General features: G+C 54.4%; 3 protein-coding genes across 8 annotated transcripts in view; 1 reads left to right on the top strand and 2 right to left on the bottom strand.

Moving 5' to 3' along the window:
• Positions 1-597: 597 nt before the first annotated feature.
• MMP14 (matrix metallopeptidase 14) lies at positions 598-12,406 on the bottom strand. 3 transcript variants are annotated; one of them, XM_029237393.1, is made up of 10 exons: positions 10,806-12,406; positions 6,697-6,845; positions 6,316-6,438; positions 5,656-5,963; positions 4,907-5,068; positions 4,440-4,600; positions 4,137-4,275; positions 3,856-4,006; positions 3,262-3,377; positions 1,047-2,889 (listed from the first exon to the last, which is right to left on the bottom strand). In XM_029237393.1, the coding sequence occupies exons 1-10, from the start codon at positions 10,908-10,910 to the stop codon at positions 2,555-2,557; spliced, it is 1,749 nt and encodes a 582-aa protein (XP_029093226.1). In that variant the 5' UTR covers positions 10,911-12,406; the 3' UTR covers positions 1,047-2,554. The 3 variants fall into 3 exon arrangements, 2 of the variants coding, with proteins under 2 accessions (XP_029093225.1, XP_029093226.1); XM_029237392.1 differs by lacking the exon at positions 10,806-12,406 and having other exon boundaries at positions 598-2,889; positions 6,697-10,130; XR_003795835.1 differs by lacking the exon at positions 10,806-12,406 and having other exon boundaries at positions 2,710-2,889; positions 3,122-3,377; positions 6,697-10,133.
• Positions 5,945-18,452, top strand: part of SLC7A7 (solute carrier family 7 member 7) — a 50,516-nt gene continuing 38,008 nt past the window's right edge. The window contains exon 1 of one of the 3 annotated variants that reach the window (XM_029237396.1): positions 5,945-6,223. In XM_029237396.1, the coding sequence (XP_029093229.1) occupies positions 6,101-6,223 (123 nt within the window). In that variant the 5' untranslated portion in view covers positions 5,945-6,100. Of the gene's footprint in view, positions 6,224-16,284; positions 16,455-18,452 lie in introns of those variants that run through there. The other 2 variants (XM_029237397.1, XM_029237399.1) reach the window with 2 other exon arrangements.
• MRPL52 (mitochondrial ribosomal protein L52) lies at positions 12,713-16,417 on the bottom strand. Of its 2 annotated transcripts, none has more exons than XM_029237410.1 (5): positions 16,264-16,305; positions 16,101-16,161; positions 15,957-16,024; positions 13,627-13,691; positions 12,713-13,259 (listed from the first exon to the last, which is right to left on the bottom strand). In XM_029237410.1, the coding sequence occupies exons 1-5, from the start codon at positions 16,289-16,291 to the stop codon at positions 13,107-13,109; spliced, it is 375 nt and encodes a 124-aa protein (XP_029093243.1). In that variant the 5' UTR covers positions 16,292-16,305; the 3' UTR covers positions 12,713-13,106. The 2 variants fall into 2 exon arrangements, with proteins under 2 accessions (XP_029093243.1, XP_029093242.1); XM_029237409.1 differs by having other exon boundaries at positions 13,088-13,259; positions 16,101-16,158; positions 16,264-16,417.

The raw sequence follows: 18,452 nt of genomic DNA, 5'->3' as shown, positions 1-18,452 counted from the left end.
CCTGGCTTAGGCGGGGCCAGGCCTCTTGGAGGCAGGCCGTGGAGGGGGCCTGGGCTGGAGCCGGGAGGGAGCGAGGGCAGGGCTGAGGCAGGAAGGGAAGGAGGGGAGAACGAGGGCTGCTCCCTTCAGCTGAGCTGACTCAGCAACTGAGCGATTGCTCCCTCCAGGCTGGTTTGGAGGAAGGGTGGGTCGACAGCCTGGGAACCCTGTCTGGGGCAGCAGTTTCTAAGGAAAGAGGAAACAAAGCCCTGTCATTCTGCCCTTCCAACCCGACCATCCTGCCTCTCCTGGGCAACTGGGGTGAGGTCCCTGTTTTGCCAGAGATAGGCTGCTCCTCACTGGCCACGGGGCAACCTCTTTCTTTCCCCTCTGTTCCTTCTGCCCCTGCAGGGGAGCCCCAGGCCTGGGAGAGGCTGAGATCCTGAGGGCTGGGGAGAAGGGCCTGTCCCCTGCTTCCCGCCCAAGCCCGAGGCTCACTGTGATGGGGGAATCCCCCAGCAGCTGCGCGAGGCCTGAGCAAACGGAGGGTCTGCGGCTGGATCACACGACAGGGTAACGCAATCTAGGAAGATTTTCCGAGTGGCTTCCGCTTGGCCACTTCCTCTTGCTTTGCAGTCCTGGGCCTCAAAGGTAGCCTCGTAGGCCAGGTTGGGAGAGGGGAGCTGGCTGAGCTCTGCGGACAACTCGCCGGCCCCCGTGGAGTATGCCCTCCTCCCCATCTCTGGGCCCTGGATCCTTTTCGTCCACCGAGAATAAACATATTCCGTTATGTATGAAAAATACCAAAACCCCACCTCACGGAAAACACCGCACGGCCCTCCTGCTTCCCATTCCCCTCACAGCCACGTCCCAGGCACACAAACTGCAGCCACGCGAGGAACGTGAAACACTGTTTATTCTTTGTGGAAAGGTTGAACAAGGTCGAAAATGTCCTTAGAGGGCACTGACCCAGCCCCGCCCTGCAGGTTCCTGGGGTCGGACGCCTCTGCCCCACCCCCACCCCTCCCCATGCCCCTTGTTAACAAAAAGGAACGATTTGAAGGGAATTCATATATAATAATTATAATAAAAATATACATTAAACAAAACAAAAAACCCAAACAAGACAACTTCAGCCGGACTGCCAGCACCGTTCACCGCACCCCGCCCACCCCTGACATCCCTCTCCGCTCACTGCCCCCACGTGGTCTCTCACTCTCCCAGGTCTCCGGGTACCAGGACCACCTTCGGCGGCCCAAGGAGACCTCAGATGGGTGGGCCGGGTGGGGAGGGGAGGGCAGGACACCTGTAGGAAGGGCTGGGGGGGGGTCGTCGGGAAGCGAGGGGCTAACCTGACAAAATGCCCAGGCGCCTGCCCCTTCCCGGAGGCTGGCGGAGGCAGGCTGATCCTCGCCTCCCTAGCTAGGTGGCTGCTCTCGTCAAGGTTCCGGGTCGCCAGTCCCCCATGTGTGCCCTCTCTGCTCCTTTCTCTGGCTCCCCGCCTTCCCCTCCGTGCGGTCTGATTGAAGCCAGGGCACCAAATGGGAGCAGGTGTGCCTTTCTCGGGCCCTTCCTGAGAGCTCCAATAAAACGTGCCCTCCCCCGGCTACCACAGCCCACCCTGTGGCGTCCCTGCCGGCCTGGCCTGCCCGGCCCCCCGCCATCCACTCCTGCTGCAACTCCCTGGTTTGCCTTTTGGTCCTGCCCTGTCCTCTCTGACTGCTCTGCCCCTGGGTCCCTACCCCAGCTGCCTGCATTTGAGTGAGGTTCTTTCTCTGTGGCCCCCAGGCTCACCCCCAGGACTCCTGGGGCCCACCCCGGTAGCTGCACCCCCTGGTCTCAGCTCTTCCAACCTTGACATCCCCATCCGAGGCTAACGTTTGGGAGGGTAGGGCTGTCAAGGGTTTCTGCAGCCCCAGGTTAGTCCTTAATGGCTCAGGCTCCTTCCGTGGAAGTTCTCGGGGGCAGGTGGGGCAGAGGCGGATCTTGGTGGAGAGGACTGACCCTCTCTGAGCTTTCCTCCCAAGGTCTTAGGGTAGCTGAGCAGCCCTCACCCCCTCACTCTCTCAGGGTCTCCCCCTCACAACAAGATTAGATTTCTTTCAGCCAGAAAGAGTGGTGGGAGGCTGCCAATTGGGTACCCCCGGGGGCTTGCAGGGCTAGCGTGCCCAGAGACCCCTGAGGTCAGAGTTCAGAGGTTAAAGGTATGTCAGGGAATGGAAAAGGAGCAGATGACCCCATTTGACCTTTACCAGCGAGGTCTGAGGGTCCTGCCTTCAAGTGCAGAGCCCGGACATTCAGATGGGGCTGAACACACACCAAGCCACGGGGGCCCCTGAGGGGCAGGGGCTGGGAGGCCAGCCCCTGCTCAGCCTCCGGGGGACCCATCTAAGGAAGAAGCAATGCCAGCGCGGAGGGGGGGAGAGGCCAGTCATGGGACAGAGAAGAAGGGACGTGGGGGGGGGCTGGGGAGGGGGCTCGGGACCGGCGGGAGCAGCCCACCCACCACCACCTGCTGCCACTGGCCTTCAGAGGCAAAGTCCTCGTGGGAGGAGTGGGCGGGCGGCAGTGGGGGTCAGACCTTGTCCAGCAGGGAGCGCTGGCAATAGAGCAGTCGCTTGGGGGTCCCGTGGCGTCGGAAGAAGAAGACGGCGAGGCCCACCGCCAGCACCAGGAGCAGCAGCAGCACAGGCAGCACCACGGCGGCCGCGCTCACTGCTCCGCTGCCTTCCTCGTCCACCTCGATGATGATCACCTCCGTCTCCTCCTCAGTCCCCTCATCCGGCCGGCCCCCCGAAGACGGGCAGCCCATCCAGTCCCGCAGGGCTGACTTGGGGTAGCCAGGCTCAACCTTCAGCTTCTGGTTGTTGAATTTCCAGTATTTGTTCCCCTTGTAGAAGTAAGTGAAGACTGCAAGGGTCAGCAAGAAGGCGGCATTGCAGATGAGAGGTGCGGGCAGCGTCCGGAGAAGAGGCAAAGAGAGAAGAAGAGCGGGAGAGAATCCAGTCAGTGTGCGCGCCAGCTGAGGTAATCGCTTCGCTTTTCTGAGCATCAGTTTCCTCAGCTGTGAAACCAGGTAACTCTAGCACCAGGTTGAGACAGTGGTGGGGATTAAGGGGTCCGAAGCGTGGAAAGCACTTACTCAGTGCCTGGCACATGGCAGGGGCTCCCCTGTCCTCCTCATCATTATTTTCAGCCCGATCCTCTCCGTCTTTCCTCCTGCTCTCTCTTAACTCCCTCTTCCGGTCCTCCCCTCACAGACACCTCCTGTGCCCCTCTCACCTTCATCGCTGCCCATGAATGACCCTCTGGGAGACTCAGGGATTCCTTCCCAGACCTTGATGTTTTTGGGGTACTCGCTGTCCACTGCCCTGAGCTCCTCGTTGAAACGGTAGTACCTGGGGGAGAGGCAGGGAAGGGAAGTGGTTGGACACTGGGCATGTCCTCCGAGGGGAGTGGGACCCGGGACTGAATTCGCCGGTGAGCAAAGGGTGTCTGTGGATGGGGGCGGGGGGGACAGGGGTTTTGAGTAATGAGGGCCTGCAGCTGAAAGCGGTGGAAGGTGGGGGTGGGAGGGAGGGCCCAGGCTGCAAGGAGCCACCAGCGGCCCTTAATGACAGTGCCTGGCAGCTGGGGCGGTGGCACAGGGCTGGGGGCAGGAGGCATCAAATGAGCAGGTCTGAAACGGTGACCCGGTCATACCCCACTCACTCAGCACCCAATGGAGGCTGCCCGTTGCTAGGCAACAGCACAGACTCAGCCAGCTTCTTCTCCAGGGAAACATTTCGGGGGAAAGTAGGTCTTCCTCCAGAATTGAGGGAACCTGGTGGTGGTGTCTGAGGAGGGAGGCCTGGGGCCCAGGGATTGAGGCCTTACTTGTTTCCCCGAAAGAAATAGGTCTTTCCATTGGGCATCCAGAAGAGAGCAGCATCGATCTTGTCGGTAGGCAGTCCTCGACCCAGTTCCTTAATGTGCTTGGGGTAGCCAGGCTCCAGGGAAGCTTCGTCAAACACCCAGTGCTTGTCTCCTGGGGAGGAGAGGGGAGGGCAGGATCTGATTCCACCTGGGCTCTACGGTCTTTGGAGGAGTCAGGTGGAATGTGCTCCTCCAGGGAGACCCTCCCCACACCCAAAGACTAAGGCAGAATGTCCGGTTACCTTTGAAGAAGACAAACTTGCCATCCTTCCTCTCGTAGGCAGTGTTGATGGATGCGGGCAGGCCCCGCCAGAATTGGCCGATGGGCATGGGGTATCCATCCATCACCTGGTTTTTCCTCACCCGCCAGAACCAGCGCTCCTGGGAGGCAGTTCATTACATCTTTAGCTTTGTCCTCCAGCTCAGTCCCCAAAGCTCCCCCACTGCCTCAGTTTTAGGATTTAGTCCTCCTGCTGCTGTTTCCACCCAGCCTCCCGGTCATGGAGCCCTTTTGTCCCCCACACCAACCCACTTCTCCCTCTCACCTTGAAGACAAACATCTCCCCTCGGAGCATGGCCACGGTGTCAAAGTTCCCATCACAGATGTTGGGCCCATAGGTGGGGTTTTTGGGCTTATCAGGGACAGAGGGCCTGGAGGTGGTCCTGGGTTGAGGGGGCATCTTGGTGGGGGACCCTGACTCGCTCCCTGGGGCAGAGATACACGAGGGGCACTTCAGACTTGGTGGCAGAGTAGGAGGAAAGGACAGACATATGGGCAGATAACACCTTTGGAGAGGTGTGGCTGGGCCTTTGCGGGAGGCTGAAGCAATCAGCTGGGAAAGGACAGAAAAGGTGGGGTCTTTTAAAAGTGGGAGCGGATGGAGGCAGGGTCAGGTGGGGGGGCCGGGGGGAGACTGTAGGGCATGAGGGAGGGGAAAATGCACAGGCCAGGGAGAACAGGAGAGGATAAGGGGCAGAGAGGAAGGAGCAGATGTGGGCATAGATTACTTGCCATAAAGTTGCTGGATGCCCCGGCGGTCATCATCGGGTAGCACGAAGTTCTCTGTGTCCATCCACTGGTAAAAGGGTGCCATGATGGCCGAGGGATCATTGGAATGCTCAAGCCCCAGGGCATGGCCCAGCTCGTGCACAGCCACCAGAAAGATGTCATTCCCTGGAGGGATGGGGATGGTTATGATGGCAGCCTGGATCTCTTCCCTCAGACTCCCTGCTTCCCCATCAGAAGCTTCAGGTTCACAACGAAGCCTGCCTGCCAAATTTTCCACCCAAAGTGACCAGATCCTGAGTTCCAGCCTCATATCTGGCCGAGGAGGCAAAAGCCAGCCAGCAACTCTTCTGGGTAGAGGCGAGAGACTGTTCTGGGGCCGGATCCAAATCCCAGCAAGGATTGGGAAGCTGAGGTCCTATCTGGGCCTCAGTTTCTCCCAGGAGCCAGACATGACATTTGCCTGGAAAAGTGAGTGATACAGATGCTTTGAAGTCTTTGACTGGGAAGTCAGTTACTGGGCGAGAGAAGGGACCAGATGTAACGATGTAAATGTAAATAGCTCAAAACAGTCAAATAGCTCAAGACAGTCAAAATAGCTCTGACTTTCATTGGAAGTCAGACCGCAAGATGTTTGTGGTCCCCCAAAGCCCTGAGATTTGGGGGTCTGAGGCTTGGGGAGGAAGCTGGAGAACCCCCATACAAATGACTCTTGACTCTTCCAGGGATAAGAGTCCCCGGGCTACCTCGCTCACCATTCAGATCCTCATTCCGGACAGTCCAGGGCTCGGCAGAGTCAAAGTGGGTGTCCCCTCCGATGTTGGGGCCTGGGAAGTAGGCATGGGCCAGGAAGCCACCCTCGCCATCGAAAGGCGTGCTGTCGCCGTGGAAACCCTCAGCAAAGAAGATCATGATGTCGGCCTGCTTCTCGTGGCCCTCACGGATGTAGGCATAGGGTACCTCTCGGAAGTGCAGCGGCGTGGCACTCTCCCACACACGGAACGCCTTGCGGATGGCCTCGAACGTGGCATACTCCCCCACCTTGGGGGTGTAGTTCTGGATGCTGAGGTCCAGCCACGTGGGGAGAGGATGGGAGTGCGTTAGGACAACAAGGGGCAGAACTCCTTTCCTGTACTCTCCCAGGTCTGACTGAGCCGTCCAGCCACCTTTGTCTGACCCAGCTCTTCCCGCCGCCTCACGATGCCTCTGTCCCAAGAACTGAGGGCTTTCTGGCCCTGGGATATACCTTCTACCGGCTGCACCCCTCTCCAGGATGAGAACCATTTTCCTCCCTACCCCCGAGGATGCTTCTCAGGAACAGGGGTGAGTAGGGAAGGGAGCCTCAGGGTCTCTAAGCACCACTGATAGGGAAGGGTGACCTGATGTGAGAAAGGCCACTTGCCTGTTGGACTCACCAGAAAGTGATCTCGTTATGCTGCCATTTGAGGCCCTGGATGGCATAGCGCTTCCTTCGAACATTGGCCTTGATCTCAGCCCCAAACTTGTCTGGAACGCCACAGCGGGGGCGCCTCATGGCCCTGGGGTGTGAGGATTGTGGTCAGGAGAGCGTATGAAAGAGAAAGGTCTTCAGAGGAGAGGGGGAATGTCCGGCCCCAGGGTCAGTGTGGGGAAGAGACAAGGTCATGAGGTCTGGATGAACCTCATGGAGAGGGTCGGGATCAGCTTGTGGGGATGAGGTGTGGGGGTGGAATCAGGCATTCAGGTGGCAGCCTCTCTGGTACTCAGTGTTGTGCGGGTGGGTGCTGGGCAGAATTCCTGCCAGGTCTAGCACTTACTTCACGGTGTCTGCGTCAGCCTTGCCTGTCACTCGCAGACCGTAGAACCTCTGCATGGCAGCGAGGGCAGCTGAGAGTGACTGAGGCGAGCGCTGTGTGTGGGTGCGCAGGTCCCCAGGGGGCAGGTAGCCATACTGCTGCAGCCAGGCCTGTAGGGAAAGGGGTGTGGCTTGGAGCATCCCCACCTGGCCCGAGGGAAGCCTCTGTTTCCTCACGGCACCTGGAATGCACCCTTGGCTTGGTGTGGAAAGGGCAGTGAGCTCCCAGCCTGGCTCTGGCAATGGGTCTGGAGGAACTCCCAGGCTGGACCCAAACTCTGGCCCGGGTCCTAGTATGGCTGATCCTCTTGGAGGGGTGGGGAACCACAGCGCTGGGCTTTGGCTGTAACTCTTTTGATGGGAGCCCTGGTGGTTTAGTTGAGTTCTAGGATGTCTTCCCAGAGCTGAGATTCCTTCTAGTGCCTTTCTCCTCTGTGTCAGTGTTCTTGTAAATACAGCGTGTCCCACCTGAGGCTGGGGTGTGCCCATGGTGGTTGGAGAGAGGAGAGGCTGAGGGGCTCCGCTTTGGGGCCTGCCGTGAGGCTCTCCTGGGACAGGCATGCTGTGCCTCCGGGGTATACACAGCTGACTGAGATCTTTTCAGAAAGGAGAGCAGAAAAGGAGCTAGGGCTCCGGCTGGCTGCTGATAGGGGAAGCTGGGGCGTTTGGAGGTGGTGCGGATGTGATCCAGTCACAGAGTCAGGATCCTGCCACTGTCGCCATCCAAGCAGCATCTGACCTAGGGCTTGGGACCTAAAGACCCATTTAAGGTTCTCAGTAGAGGGAGTGGGAGATTGGGATGGTGGTCAGGATTAGGGTTAGTACTTTACTTAGTATTTTGGTGACTGTAGTTTATTTTAGGTATGATGTGAAATTGTTCATGATATAAAGGCTGGCATATTGCCTTAAAGTAAAGTTGGGTTTTTGGTGTTTGACTGAAAGGTACCCACATTGCAAAGCCCTGTTGAGGAAAAAGTCAGCCTTTATTGTAAGAAAAATTGAGTCTTTTCCTAAAGCCTGAAAAGTAAAATGAGCCAAGTTTTATGTGGAACATGAACATGCTCAGATCCTCCTATGGGGAGATGCTACTCGGATGGCTCTGGTCCCTGCTCCAGCTTTGCCTTCTTAAGGAGTCCAGAGGAGGCTGCAGGTTGCCTAGCGGGGGAGCTTGGAGTGCAGAGTGGCGCTGCATCCCTTACTCCAGGTCATTAGGATGGCTCTCCACGTGGCCCTTCACCTCGAGGCCCAGGCCTTGACGGTGGTGCAGTGCTCTTGCACTGGGGCTGGGGGTGATTCAGGAGCAGCTGACTGGGGACCTGAGCCGGCAGGGGCAAGAATTGCAACATGGTTCTGGGAAGTGATCCCCTTCGGCTGATGATGGGAGTTAGGGCCCGAGATGTAAACAACACAGCCTTTCCGCAGCCAACAGGCCTGGCCAGAACAACCCTAGCACCACCCGCTCTGAGAGCCCCTCCTCAGGGGAAGAAGGCAGGGAGCGAAGTTTAACCTCTGTTATACCAGAGGGGAGCAGAGCAGGAGGCTCGTTTTGGGCTGCTCTCCTGGGAGCTCTAAACTTGCCCTGACCTGCGCTAACTGATGCCACAGCTATTGCCTGCAGGAGGCCTGCTGTGGCCTGTGCCCAAGTATGCAGGAAACTCCCTTTGCCCCTGGCCTCACCTGTAGGGTAGTCACATCCCGGGTTTATGACCTGTGGTGGGGGAGCAGCTGCTTCAGCTTTGGGAAAGGATGGGAGCAGCCCACTGCTGGAGCTGGAAGACTGAGGTCAGGCCCCCTCAACCCTCAGGGGGCAAAGCTCCTGGGGCAGGATGACAGGAGGGAGGGTGGCAGAGAGATAGGGAGAATCCACATCTGGGAGCTCTGGGATACATCCCTCTTCCTGATGAGTCTTTCAAGAAGGTGGATAGGTCTAAATATTCACGCCCACAACCCCCACCCCATATGCAGCAGAGAAAGGTGGAGACTTAGTCAAGAAAGGGACTTCTCTGGAGTCAAGAGAGCCACAAGTCCTGGAAAGGAAGTGCCCCCATTCCTCTCCTCCTCCCAGGCCTAGGCTCCGAGCAAAGCAAGAACCACAGAGGAGACTATGAGGTCGGAACCACAGAAGAGAGGACTCTTGTGTCTGCGGCTGAGTGGGAGAAGGGCCAAGTGCCAGACTGGCCAAGGAGAGGAGAGGGCTGTCCCGGAGCTGGTGCAGGACCCTGGAGGTGGTGGGAGGAGGCCGGCTGTTTGAGGCCTGGGCCACCCCAGCTCTCCCTCCAGATTTGCCTGGAGAGGGAGCAACTCTGCAGGGTCAGAGAACTGAGTCGGCTGGCTTTGTCCTGAAAACTGAGTGGTGCAAGGTATTCCTCTAGGGGAAAGTCAAGGACAAGGAACCCCTCCCACTCCTAGGCCCACTTCACCGGCCTAGGAGTCCTGGAGGGGGTTGGGGTGAATCTCTGGCTCTTCTGCAGGCCCTGGATCCCAGCCTCTGGGCCTGCTCCTCCCTCCCTCTGCCTCCCACCCCTCCATGGTCCAGAAGCAAATGATGGTTCTGGCACTGGGACTGCCCATGACCCGCTTAAAACAGAGCCAGGGCTGCCGCCCCTCCCCAAGGGGACCTAGTGGGGCAGGGGAGGGAAGGAAGGCAGGGCAGGCGAAGTTGGCAGCGGGAAGCCCCCAGATGCCCGGGCTCCTTTTGTTAGGCACTCTCCCTTTCGGGCCTCTGATGAAGACTCCAGGCCTGGAAAGAGGATGCCTCCTCCTCCCTCCTGGACCCTGTCAGGCTTAGCCCCTGGGCAGATTTTTCACTCTCCGTGGTCACCTCCATGCCTAGGGCCACACTATTCCTGTCAGTCTCAGGACAGAGAGAGTGTGTTCTTTCTGGAGATGTTTCCTCCCGGGGTGGGACCAGGGCCGGGACCAGGAGGGAGGAAGCCAAGTCCTGATCCCTTCCCCCTGCTCAGGGGCCCTTCCCGACCCCTCCCGACCGCACCCAGGCCCTGGCCGAGCTGAGTGGGTTGGGATGGCCCAAAATAAGAAGCTGATCAAATCCGTCTCCCACCTTCACCCCAAAATAAAAAAGAGAGAGAGGAAAAACTTCCTCAGACAACTCCCACGCGGCTTCCTCCCGAGCCCGGTGGGCCAGCGTCGGGGAATGGGTGGGGGGCAACCGAGTCAGTCAAGACCTGCGCGGGAGCCCGGGGCCAGGCCCTCACCCCGCTCCCCGTACGACGCCCCCAGTCTCCCTGCAATTAACACAGAAAAGCAATTAACAAAAAGAGCCTAAAGGCGCCGAAGGGGGAGCAGGGAGCGGAGGCGGCAGCCCGGCCGAGGCCCCGGCTCACAAGGAGACCTTTGTGTGTCCGGAAACGCGGGCCAGGGCGCCAGCGCCGCGACCCTCGACGCCAGGGCTCCGGGCCGGGACACAGAGGGTCCTCTCGGAAAGGCGGGGGATGGGGTGGGGGTCGGGCCCGCTCCGCCGGCCACCCCCGACCGCACCTGGCAGCCGACGCGTCCGAGGAGGGCCGGGAGCGCCAGCGAGGCGGCGGCCGCAGCGTGGGGGGCCCGGGCCAAGGGGCGCCGTCCCCGGAGCCCTCCCGGCCGGCAGAGCGCCGGCGAGCGCGGGCGGGAGAGCGCCTGCGAACTGGAAAGTCGAAGAAACAACAAACTCTCGCACATGACAAGAAATCAGGACAGCGCGGGGTCTGAGCGGAGTCCAAATATTTATCAGGCTCCCGACCGGTTCCAGAGCTGAGCTCAGAGCCCAGGGGAACAGGGGAGGGGTGGGGAGTGGGCCCCGGCAGGAAAGTTCTTCCAAGGAAAGGAATGGGAAAGAAAGTCGGCGGCGCGCGCGCGCGCGTTGGGGGGGGTGGTAGTTGGAGGAAGCAAAAGTTGGATCGACTTGGAAGTTTGGAGATGAGGAGGGAAAGGAAAGGAAGGGGGACCCTGCAGGCCGGAGCAGCGGAGACGCCGAGAGCCCTCCTCTCCGAATGGGGGCTGTCCCCTCGGAGACCCCCGGGCTCGCCTCCCCGGCGGGCGCGACTCCGGGCAGGGCCGGAGGAGCTCACTTACTTCGGGGCTGAAGCTGCTTTGGGCAGAGCTGAGGGAGGCGAGCGCGGAGGCGAGCGCGAGCAGGGGGAGCAGCAGACTGCGGGCGGGTCGTGGGGCGAGAGACATGGTCCGCGACCTTCCGGGCAGCCGGGCCGTGCGGGCTCCGCGTAGGGGCCCAAGCCCTGGGGTCGCACCGCCACTCCCTCGGGGCGCCTTTTGTCTTCCGTAGGCACTGAATTTGGATTCCTAGAGCGCTGTCCGCTTGGAGATGAGGGGATTGTTCTTGAAAGCGCCTGTTTGCTTGTCCCCGCTTTCCCGTTTTTTGATCTTTCTTCTGCTTAGTCTGCGAACTGGATGGCGAGCCCTCTCTCGCTCTCTCCTCTGGTCCCTCCCTTCTCCCACAGGCTCCCTCCGCCCCCGCCCCAATGCCCTCCTTTCCCGGTGCGGACGTGGTTGTTTCAGTCTGAATCCAATTACAGCCAAGAGCAGGGTAAAAAAAAAAAAAACCTAAGTTGCCTTTCTGTGGTGGAGGCTGCCATCTGCAGGGGTTGAGGCCACAACCGAGAGCGGGGGGCTTGGGAGGACTCAAGGGACGGGATGTGGGACACTTTCTCCTTCTAAGCATATTTTGGGTGGCTTGATTCCTCTGCTTCCACCGTTCGTCCCACCTCCGTGGGAAGCACTGCGAAGCTCAGAGCCTGGGATGGTGGGGGCATCTTCCGTGTCCATGAGACCCGGTGTGCGGGGTCATCTGCTAGGGCCTGTGGCTCAACCGTATTGAAAATTGTGTCCCTTATTCTTGTCAGCCACCTCTGTCCCTACCCTAACAAAAAATAATAAAAAAAAGCAACAATAACGAAACCCAACTACCCACTGACAAATCCCACCACCACACTGGATCTGGGGGTCCTGTCCCTGGAGAAAGACGAATGCGCCCCCTTTTTTATTGTCCTTTGCAATCTGCTGCCCCTTGAACTAGAACTGGCTGGGGAGGAAAGGAGTGCAAGGCCATGAAACGCGGGGAAAGGCAAATCAAGTTTGGTGAAACTGCAGAGAAGAGAGAATGGGAGTCAGGCCTACGGGGGTTTAGTTCCCGCTCTATACCGGAAAAGGAGATAATCCCTGAAAGAGTATAATCTCCTCCTTCAGGGGCTGACTAGACTCTGAGAACAAAAGGTGGAGGTATGAAGGAAAGGGGGAGGGCAGGCTAGAGCTGATGGTGGGAAAGGGAGACGGATAAGAGGCTGAGGGCTAGATCTGGAAAAGCAACACAACAGAGTCAGGAAAAGTGTGGGACACAGAAAACCCAACCATCAGCGAAATCTAAGATCCAGGAACTGCATTGGTCAGCGAAGAGAGGAAGGAGGTTGGGGGGGGGCGGAGAAGAAGGGAGGGAAAGAAAGCAAGGGAAGGAATAAAGGAGGCTGGACAGAAATTATGTCAGGTAGGAAGTTCCAGAAATCCTAGAGATAAAAGAACTGTCACATTATTTGTGGCAGGAGAATGGAAGAAAAGCCCAGTGCTCAGTATTGTAATGGGAGCAAAGGTCCTTTTTCCCTCAGAATCCATGGGAGGAGCCATGATCAATAAAATGAAAGGTTTCCCTGGGGCCTGTGCAGCTAACAGATCTGTGGGAAGTATATGGTGGCTATTAGGTACCTATTCCACGGTCACTGTTTGGGGGCTGAGCACCGCAGGGCTCCCCTGCACAAGTGGGGGTTGGGAAGTACAGGCCTCTCTCCAACCAACCTCTGCAATTCAGTCAGAACCACAGAAACCTCAGGATCCCACTCTTCAGCAGAACATGCAACACCCAAGTCTGCTGTTCCCGTGTCAGCCTTCCCAGTGGGAGTATCCTCTAGGGCCATGTATCTGAAGTTTACAAAAACTGATACCAGTTGCTTGCCAAAAAGTGGATCTCAGCTGGAAAGCCTTTTTCATCAAAACATTTATTAATGCGTAACTGCATGAGGCCTGAACTCTGTATGGGCTGTTAAAAGCTTTAGTGTGTGGCTAAAGCCAGGGAAACTGTTGCCCTCTTTTTCATGTTTGCAGAGCAGCAAAGTTGGGCCAGTCCTATGGCCTGCAAAAGAGGGGGTCAATACCCCCGAGCAAGATTCTGCTGAACCGGAATGGAGCTGTGGTGAGGGCACTGTGCCAACACTTCCAGGCAGTGATCTTACAGCCTGTTCTTCCTGGTGTCCATCCTCTTTTGCCCTGAAGACAGATGGGGAACATAAAGACTTTCTTCTGGCTGGGATGACACATCTAGGTGATAGAAAAGAAAGCCAGAGCCAGGCCGGGGGAGACAGGAGTTGCTTTTTATTGACTTGGTCGTGGGTTCTGCAGTAGAGCCCCTTTGGGTTTAAGAGCATTCTGCTTCTTTCTTTCTTCTTCCTGCAACTTCTCTTGCTGCCTGAGCTGCCATGCCTGTAATCCAGCATCCATTTCCTGTGACAGCAGTACAACTCGTCTCTGAAACAGACAGGAAAACAGTGTGGATAACATCAGGGGCTTGAGCTCTGCACCATATATCCTTTCATTCACAGATCAAAGTCAGAGGTTTCAGCTGGAAAATGACACCCCTGACTGGGGAAGGGGTGGAACCAGGTCCTGGGCTGGGAATCAGGAGGAAGGCAGCAAAATGGGTGTCTGCTATTGGTTCCTGCCCTAGGAGTGACCCACTCTACCCTCCCTTCTCCCGGTACTGTTAAAACCTTTGGCAGATAAAACCTCGGAGTGAGGGGTACGTGTTAGCTTAGGTCCAACTAAAGACAAATTACAATTTAAAATCTCTCCCTGATTACACACAGTTTGCTCTGTGTGGGCTCTGGCCACTCACTGCAAACTTTTCCCTTTGGGCTTTTCTTCGAAGCTGGCCTTTCATTGGAGGAGCAGGGCGGCCATCTGCAGATAGAAGTGAGAGAAAAGGCGAGTGTTAGAGATGGCCTGCAGGACCCTGGGAAAGCGGCTGTGATAGGAAGGAGGGAAGAACAAATCTTGAGCTCCTCTTTTCCATTTCACACCCACTGTAGCTTAATTCCCCTAGAACACTTCCCTCAATGGTGAGGTATGCCAGAACCACCAAGAATAAGCTCCTAGGCATGTTCCTACTCTATTTTACTTACCCCTCCCTCATTAGCCTAGAATTTGAGGTCCTTTGCAATGCTGAATCTCCTGTTTTATCTTCAGAAATCCTCCACTCAAGCAATCTGATTACTGTTCTACTTACCAGTGAGTCCTTGCTGAGTTCCCTCTCACTCTATAATGAAACACCCTCTCTTCCTTTCCTTCCAGCCAAATTCTCATTCTTAGGCCCACCTCAAGCTGTACTTGTCCCAGAAATCCTTCTCTAACCTCTTCAACTCTGTCAGCTCTCTCTTCTGAAAGAAATGCATCTCCATCATTTAATATTCATCTCTCTGTTTGGGGACATTTATTGTACTACTGATTGTTTTTAGCCTTATTTAGCCACCTCAACTCCTTCTGGAAAGGGGCAGAGCACTGAAATATTATTACTTAATTTTAAAAATGTCCATGCTTTGTTTTTCCAGCTAGACTTTTAAGTTGCTTGGGATTAGGGACTGTATCCCTTACTTTCACTGTAGTATAGTGTAGGCCCATAATAAAAATCTTACGTCTGCTGACTTGCTGAAAAAATGCAGTATCTGATCTCAAGTAGTTTATAACAGAGATTAAAAGGATACTTACTTTCTACAAAGAAAGAAAGAAACAGTGAAAACTCTGTCCAAAAGTTTGAAGGCAAGACAAATAAGAGATAATATTCATCAGGAAAGAGAACCAATACTGTGTATATCAGGTGCTTTATACTGGTTGTTTCATTTTATCCTTCCAAGAACCATCTGAGATAGGTATTCTTCTTTTACATTTGTGGAAACTGAGAGATACCATTAAGTAACTTGCTAACCACAAAGATAGCAAGTAGAGTAGCCTGGATTAAGAATCAATTCCATGGGCTTCTCTAGTGGCACAGTGGTTAAGAATCCACCTGCCAATGCAGGGGACGGGGGACCAATCCCTGGTCCGGGAAGATCCCACATGCCACGGAGCGACTAAGCCCGTGCGCAACAACTACTGAGCCTGCGCTCTAGAGCCTGTGAGCCACAACTACTGAGCACGTGTGCCACAACTACTGAAGCCCACGCGCCTAGAGCCCGTGCTCCCAACAAGAGAAGCCACCACGACGAGAAGCCCGTGCACCGTAACGAAGAGTAGCCCCTGCTCGCAGTAACTAAAGAAAGCCCGCGTGGAGCAGTGAAGACCCAACGCAGCCAAAAATAAATAAGTAAAAATATAATAAATTAAAAAAAAATTCAATTCCAGAGTCTTCCCAATATTCCATACTACTTCCAGGAGCTCCTAGGCATCCTACAGTAAATAACAAGTAGGAAAAAAATCTTCACCATCCTCCTCAGCCACCAAATATCTGATTAAGAAGGTTCATACTCCTGTAGAATCCAATACTCAGGTTTCTGTGCTGTTGAAGGGGGCCTGGCCTCTGCCCAGTTCTAGTCCTGGCTTTGCTACTATCTAGCTCTGTGCTCCTGAGCAATTTACTTCTGTAGGCCTCAATTTTACCACCTGTGAACTGGAGTCCCAAGGCAGTGCGCAGTGGCTTCAACTTTTCTAAGGTTCTTCCTTTCTAGGGCGTCTTGTTTTGTTTTGTTTTAAGGTAAAGGAAGAAACTTTTCTGAAGAGAGCCCGTCATCCTCTGTCCTCACTCTTTCTAAGCCTCTCTCTGAGACGCTCATTTAGGCAGCCTCTCAAAGAGCTCTACCTGCACTTGGTAACAAATTCTCAACAATGTACTCACCACACAGAAGGGCGGTTCCTCGTAACTTTAAAAAAACCACGTCCCTCTTAGACACATAAAGTCTTGTCCCTCCCGCGGGATGCCCCACATCAGAGTTAGCTTCTGCTTATCCCCACAAGCCAAGAAGATCCTGTCTAGCTTTACTTTCCATAGGCGTAGTTTAATTTATAAAATAAACAATAGGATTTCTTCCCCCCAACTCCAAATACAAAGTTCAATACGTTGTCCGCTCAGACACAACCCGCACCTTGACACTCCCCCCAACTCCCCTCCGACCACGGGCGTTCCCTCTGGGTGAAAATCTCCGAAGTAGAGTTAACTGTCAGATCAGCGCTCACCCGCGTAAGACCAGTCTGGGAGCTCCGTAAGGGGCCCGTAGTCGGAGGGGTTGGCGGCAAGGCCCTGCCTGGGTGGAGAAAAACAATTCCGTGAGTACTCAGCCCAGCTTCTGGCCCCTCAGTTCCCCCCAGACCGGCACTCACTGGAGTCGCCACTGACTGCCCGCCCGAGCCGCGGCGCCGCAGTGCAGCCTCCGGACACCTGCTGGGAAAACGGCAGAGTTGGGAAAGAGGCCGTGCAGCCAGCCTAGGCGTCCCGGGCCTGCCTCCACGAACCCCTGAGCTCCCGGACCCTACACCCGCTTACTAGACAGCAGTAAACGCAAAGCAACCATGCTGAAGAGCCGAACCGGAAGTGGGCGTGCCCTCCTGGCCACGCCCCGACGCCGCGCGGGAAGCCGGGAGTCGCCATCTTGAATCTGGTTTTCAATCAAGGGCCGCGCCATCTTGGCTCATCGTACGGAAAAGAGGGACAAAACTGCTTCCAGGGATTTTTGGGTGAGAACGGTCGTTCAGCGTATGCATTCTCAGTGGTGGTTACAACCGTGCGCAAGTCGCCTGCGCCCAGACTAAACCGTTCCAAACTGTTTCCCCCCACCCCCCCCCATTGCCCAGCAGCGGTCTCTAGTCCTTTGAAATTTATTCTTTTATATCAGTTGAGTAACATCTACGTGACCGCATTCTGTCTTCTGGCATCACTGTAACATATTTCCTCCAGCCTAAGAGTCAAATTTAGAGTGAATCAGAAAATGTGGGTTTCAGTTCTCATTTATCAAACGAAATTGAAGAACTTGTATGTGATAAGCACTGTATTCGGTGTGGAGAGCAGAGCAGACGTCCCTATTCAGATAGAGCTCCTAGTCTAGAGAGAGATGAAGATAAATAATCATACACATTACTGTAATATTACAGCTGAGATGAATGCTGGGAAGGGAAGTAGGTGCTGCTTGTGAGCATATGATGGGAACGATCTGGAGTAGACTATCTAATAAGGCTTTCTTGAGGAAGAGGTATTGGAGCTAACATCTGATTCCATTTTTATAAGAGCTACCACCACACACTGTATAATATAATCCTCGCAAAAACCTTGTGAGGTAGGTAGTAGTAAGTGGCAAACCCAGATCCGTGGCTTCTTCCCTCTTTCTTTTATCACTCACAGACATACTTTTATTGTGCTTTGCAGGTATTGCATTTTTTACAAATTAAAGGTTTGTGGCAATCTTGCATAGAGCAAGTCTATCAGTGCCAGATTTTCAAACAGCATTTGTTCTCTTTGTGCCTTTGTGTCACATTTTGGTAATGCTTGAAATATTTCAAGCTTTGGCATTATTATTTGTTATGGTGATCTGTGATCTTCGATGTTGCTATTGTAATTGTTTTGGCATTTTTTTAGCAATAAGATATTTTTCGAATAAGGTATGTACTTTTGTTTTTAGACATAATGCTATTGCACACTTTTAATAGACTATAATATAGTGTAAACATAATTTTACATGTACTGGGAAACTAAAAAATTCCTGTGACTCACTTTATTGTGATATTTGCTTTATTGTGGTGGTTAGCTCCAAGGTATGCCTTACTTGCCCTTGGGGAAGTCATTTATCCCTAATTTCTTCATTGAAGAAAAAGCTTAAAATATATCACATTTATGAAAACATTTTAAGAACGATAAGGTAAGTGAAAGTGCTTTATAAATGGTGAAGCTCCTACAAAAGTGGCCATTACTCTTGTGCTAGGCTATAGACACTTAAACACATGCTGACTGGGGGAACCTGAGGGAGTGGTGTAATGGCCTATCTGGAAGTTTATCGTTTCCTTCTGCAGGACTGGGAAGTTTTTCCACAGGAGGTGGCTCTGAACTGTGCTTTGAAAGAGGGGAAGGGTGGGTCCTGGTTTAAGAAGTAAAAGCAGCTGTTTTGATAACAATAAGAATGGTATAGGGGAGGGCTGAACTAGAAGAAGGGATGGGAATAAAAGAACCTTGGCTGTAAGCCAACGGATGGACCCAAAAAACTAAGCAAGGGAAGTAAGACAATAGAGTACCATTACCATTTTACATGTGTACACTTAATTTTCAGTTATCAAAACACTTCTGTATAAATGATACAAAACACTTCTTTATAAATTTTCATAATAAACCCGTAAAATAGATAAGACAGACCAGGAAGCAATCACTGTAGAGACAGCTTGTAATTTTCAGAGATCAGGAAATTGAACCAAAATGTGGCTGTGGATTTATTGTTTTACAGTTGCAATAATGACTGAGTAACACCTTTCCCAGGCTAGACTCCATGTGCCTTTGGCTGGTTCTGAGATAGACAGCTGAGGCAGACAGCACTGCAATCCCATTACATAATTTACAGTTGGAGAATCACGTAGTAGGAGCCAAGGGCTGGAAAAATAACGTCGGTGTCAACATTCAAGATTCGTAGGAAAGATGAAAGGCTGGCACTACTATCAACACTATATAAAGGAGTTGAACCAGCAACACTCCTC

The sequence above is a fragment of the Monodon monoceros genome, unplaced genomic scaffold (genome assembly GCF_005190385.1).
Source record: "Monodon monoceros isolate NGI ecotype Baffin Bay Population unplaced genomic scaffold, NGI_Narwhal_1 Super_Scaffold_21, whole genome shotgun sequence".
In the NCBI taxonomy this organism is placed as follows: Eukaryota; Metazoa; Chordata; class Mammalia; order Artiodactyla; family Monodontidae; genus Monodon; species Monodon monoceros.
The sequence above is the reverse complement of the archived record's forward strand: the minus strand, read 5'-3'. Positions and strand labels throughout refer to the sequence as shown.

Bases quoted from the DNA above. Each gene is read 5' to 3' on its own strand.
- MMP14 (XM_029237392.1), bottom strand. From the start codon at position 7,295: ATGCCTGTCCCAGGAGAGCCTCACGGCAGGCCCCAAAGCGGAGCCCCT. The intron at 6,439-6,696 runs GTAAGTGCTAGA...CTCACACCCCAG, and splicing joins GCTGACGCAGACACCGTGAA to GGCCATGAGGCGCCCCCGCT. The intron at 2,890-3,261 runs GTGAGAGGGGCA...TGACCCTTGCAG, and splicing joins ATTCATGGGCAGCGATGAAG to TCTTCACTTACTTCTACAAG.
- MRPL52 (XM_029237409.1), bottom strand. From the start codon at position 16,402: ATGGCGCGGCCCTTGATTGAAAACCAGATTCAAGATGGCGACTCCCGG. The intron at 16,159-16,263 runs GTAAGCGGGTGT...TTTTCCCAGCAG, and splicing joins TTTGCGTTTACTGCTGTCTA to GTGTCCGGAGGCTGCACTGC. The intron at 13,260-13,626 runs GTGAGTGGCCAG...TGTCTGTTTCAG, and splicing joins CCCAAAGGGAAAAGTTTGCA to AGACGAGTTGTACTGCTGTC.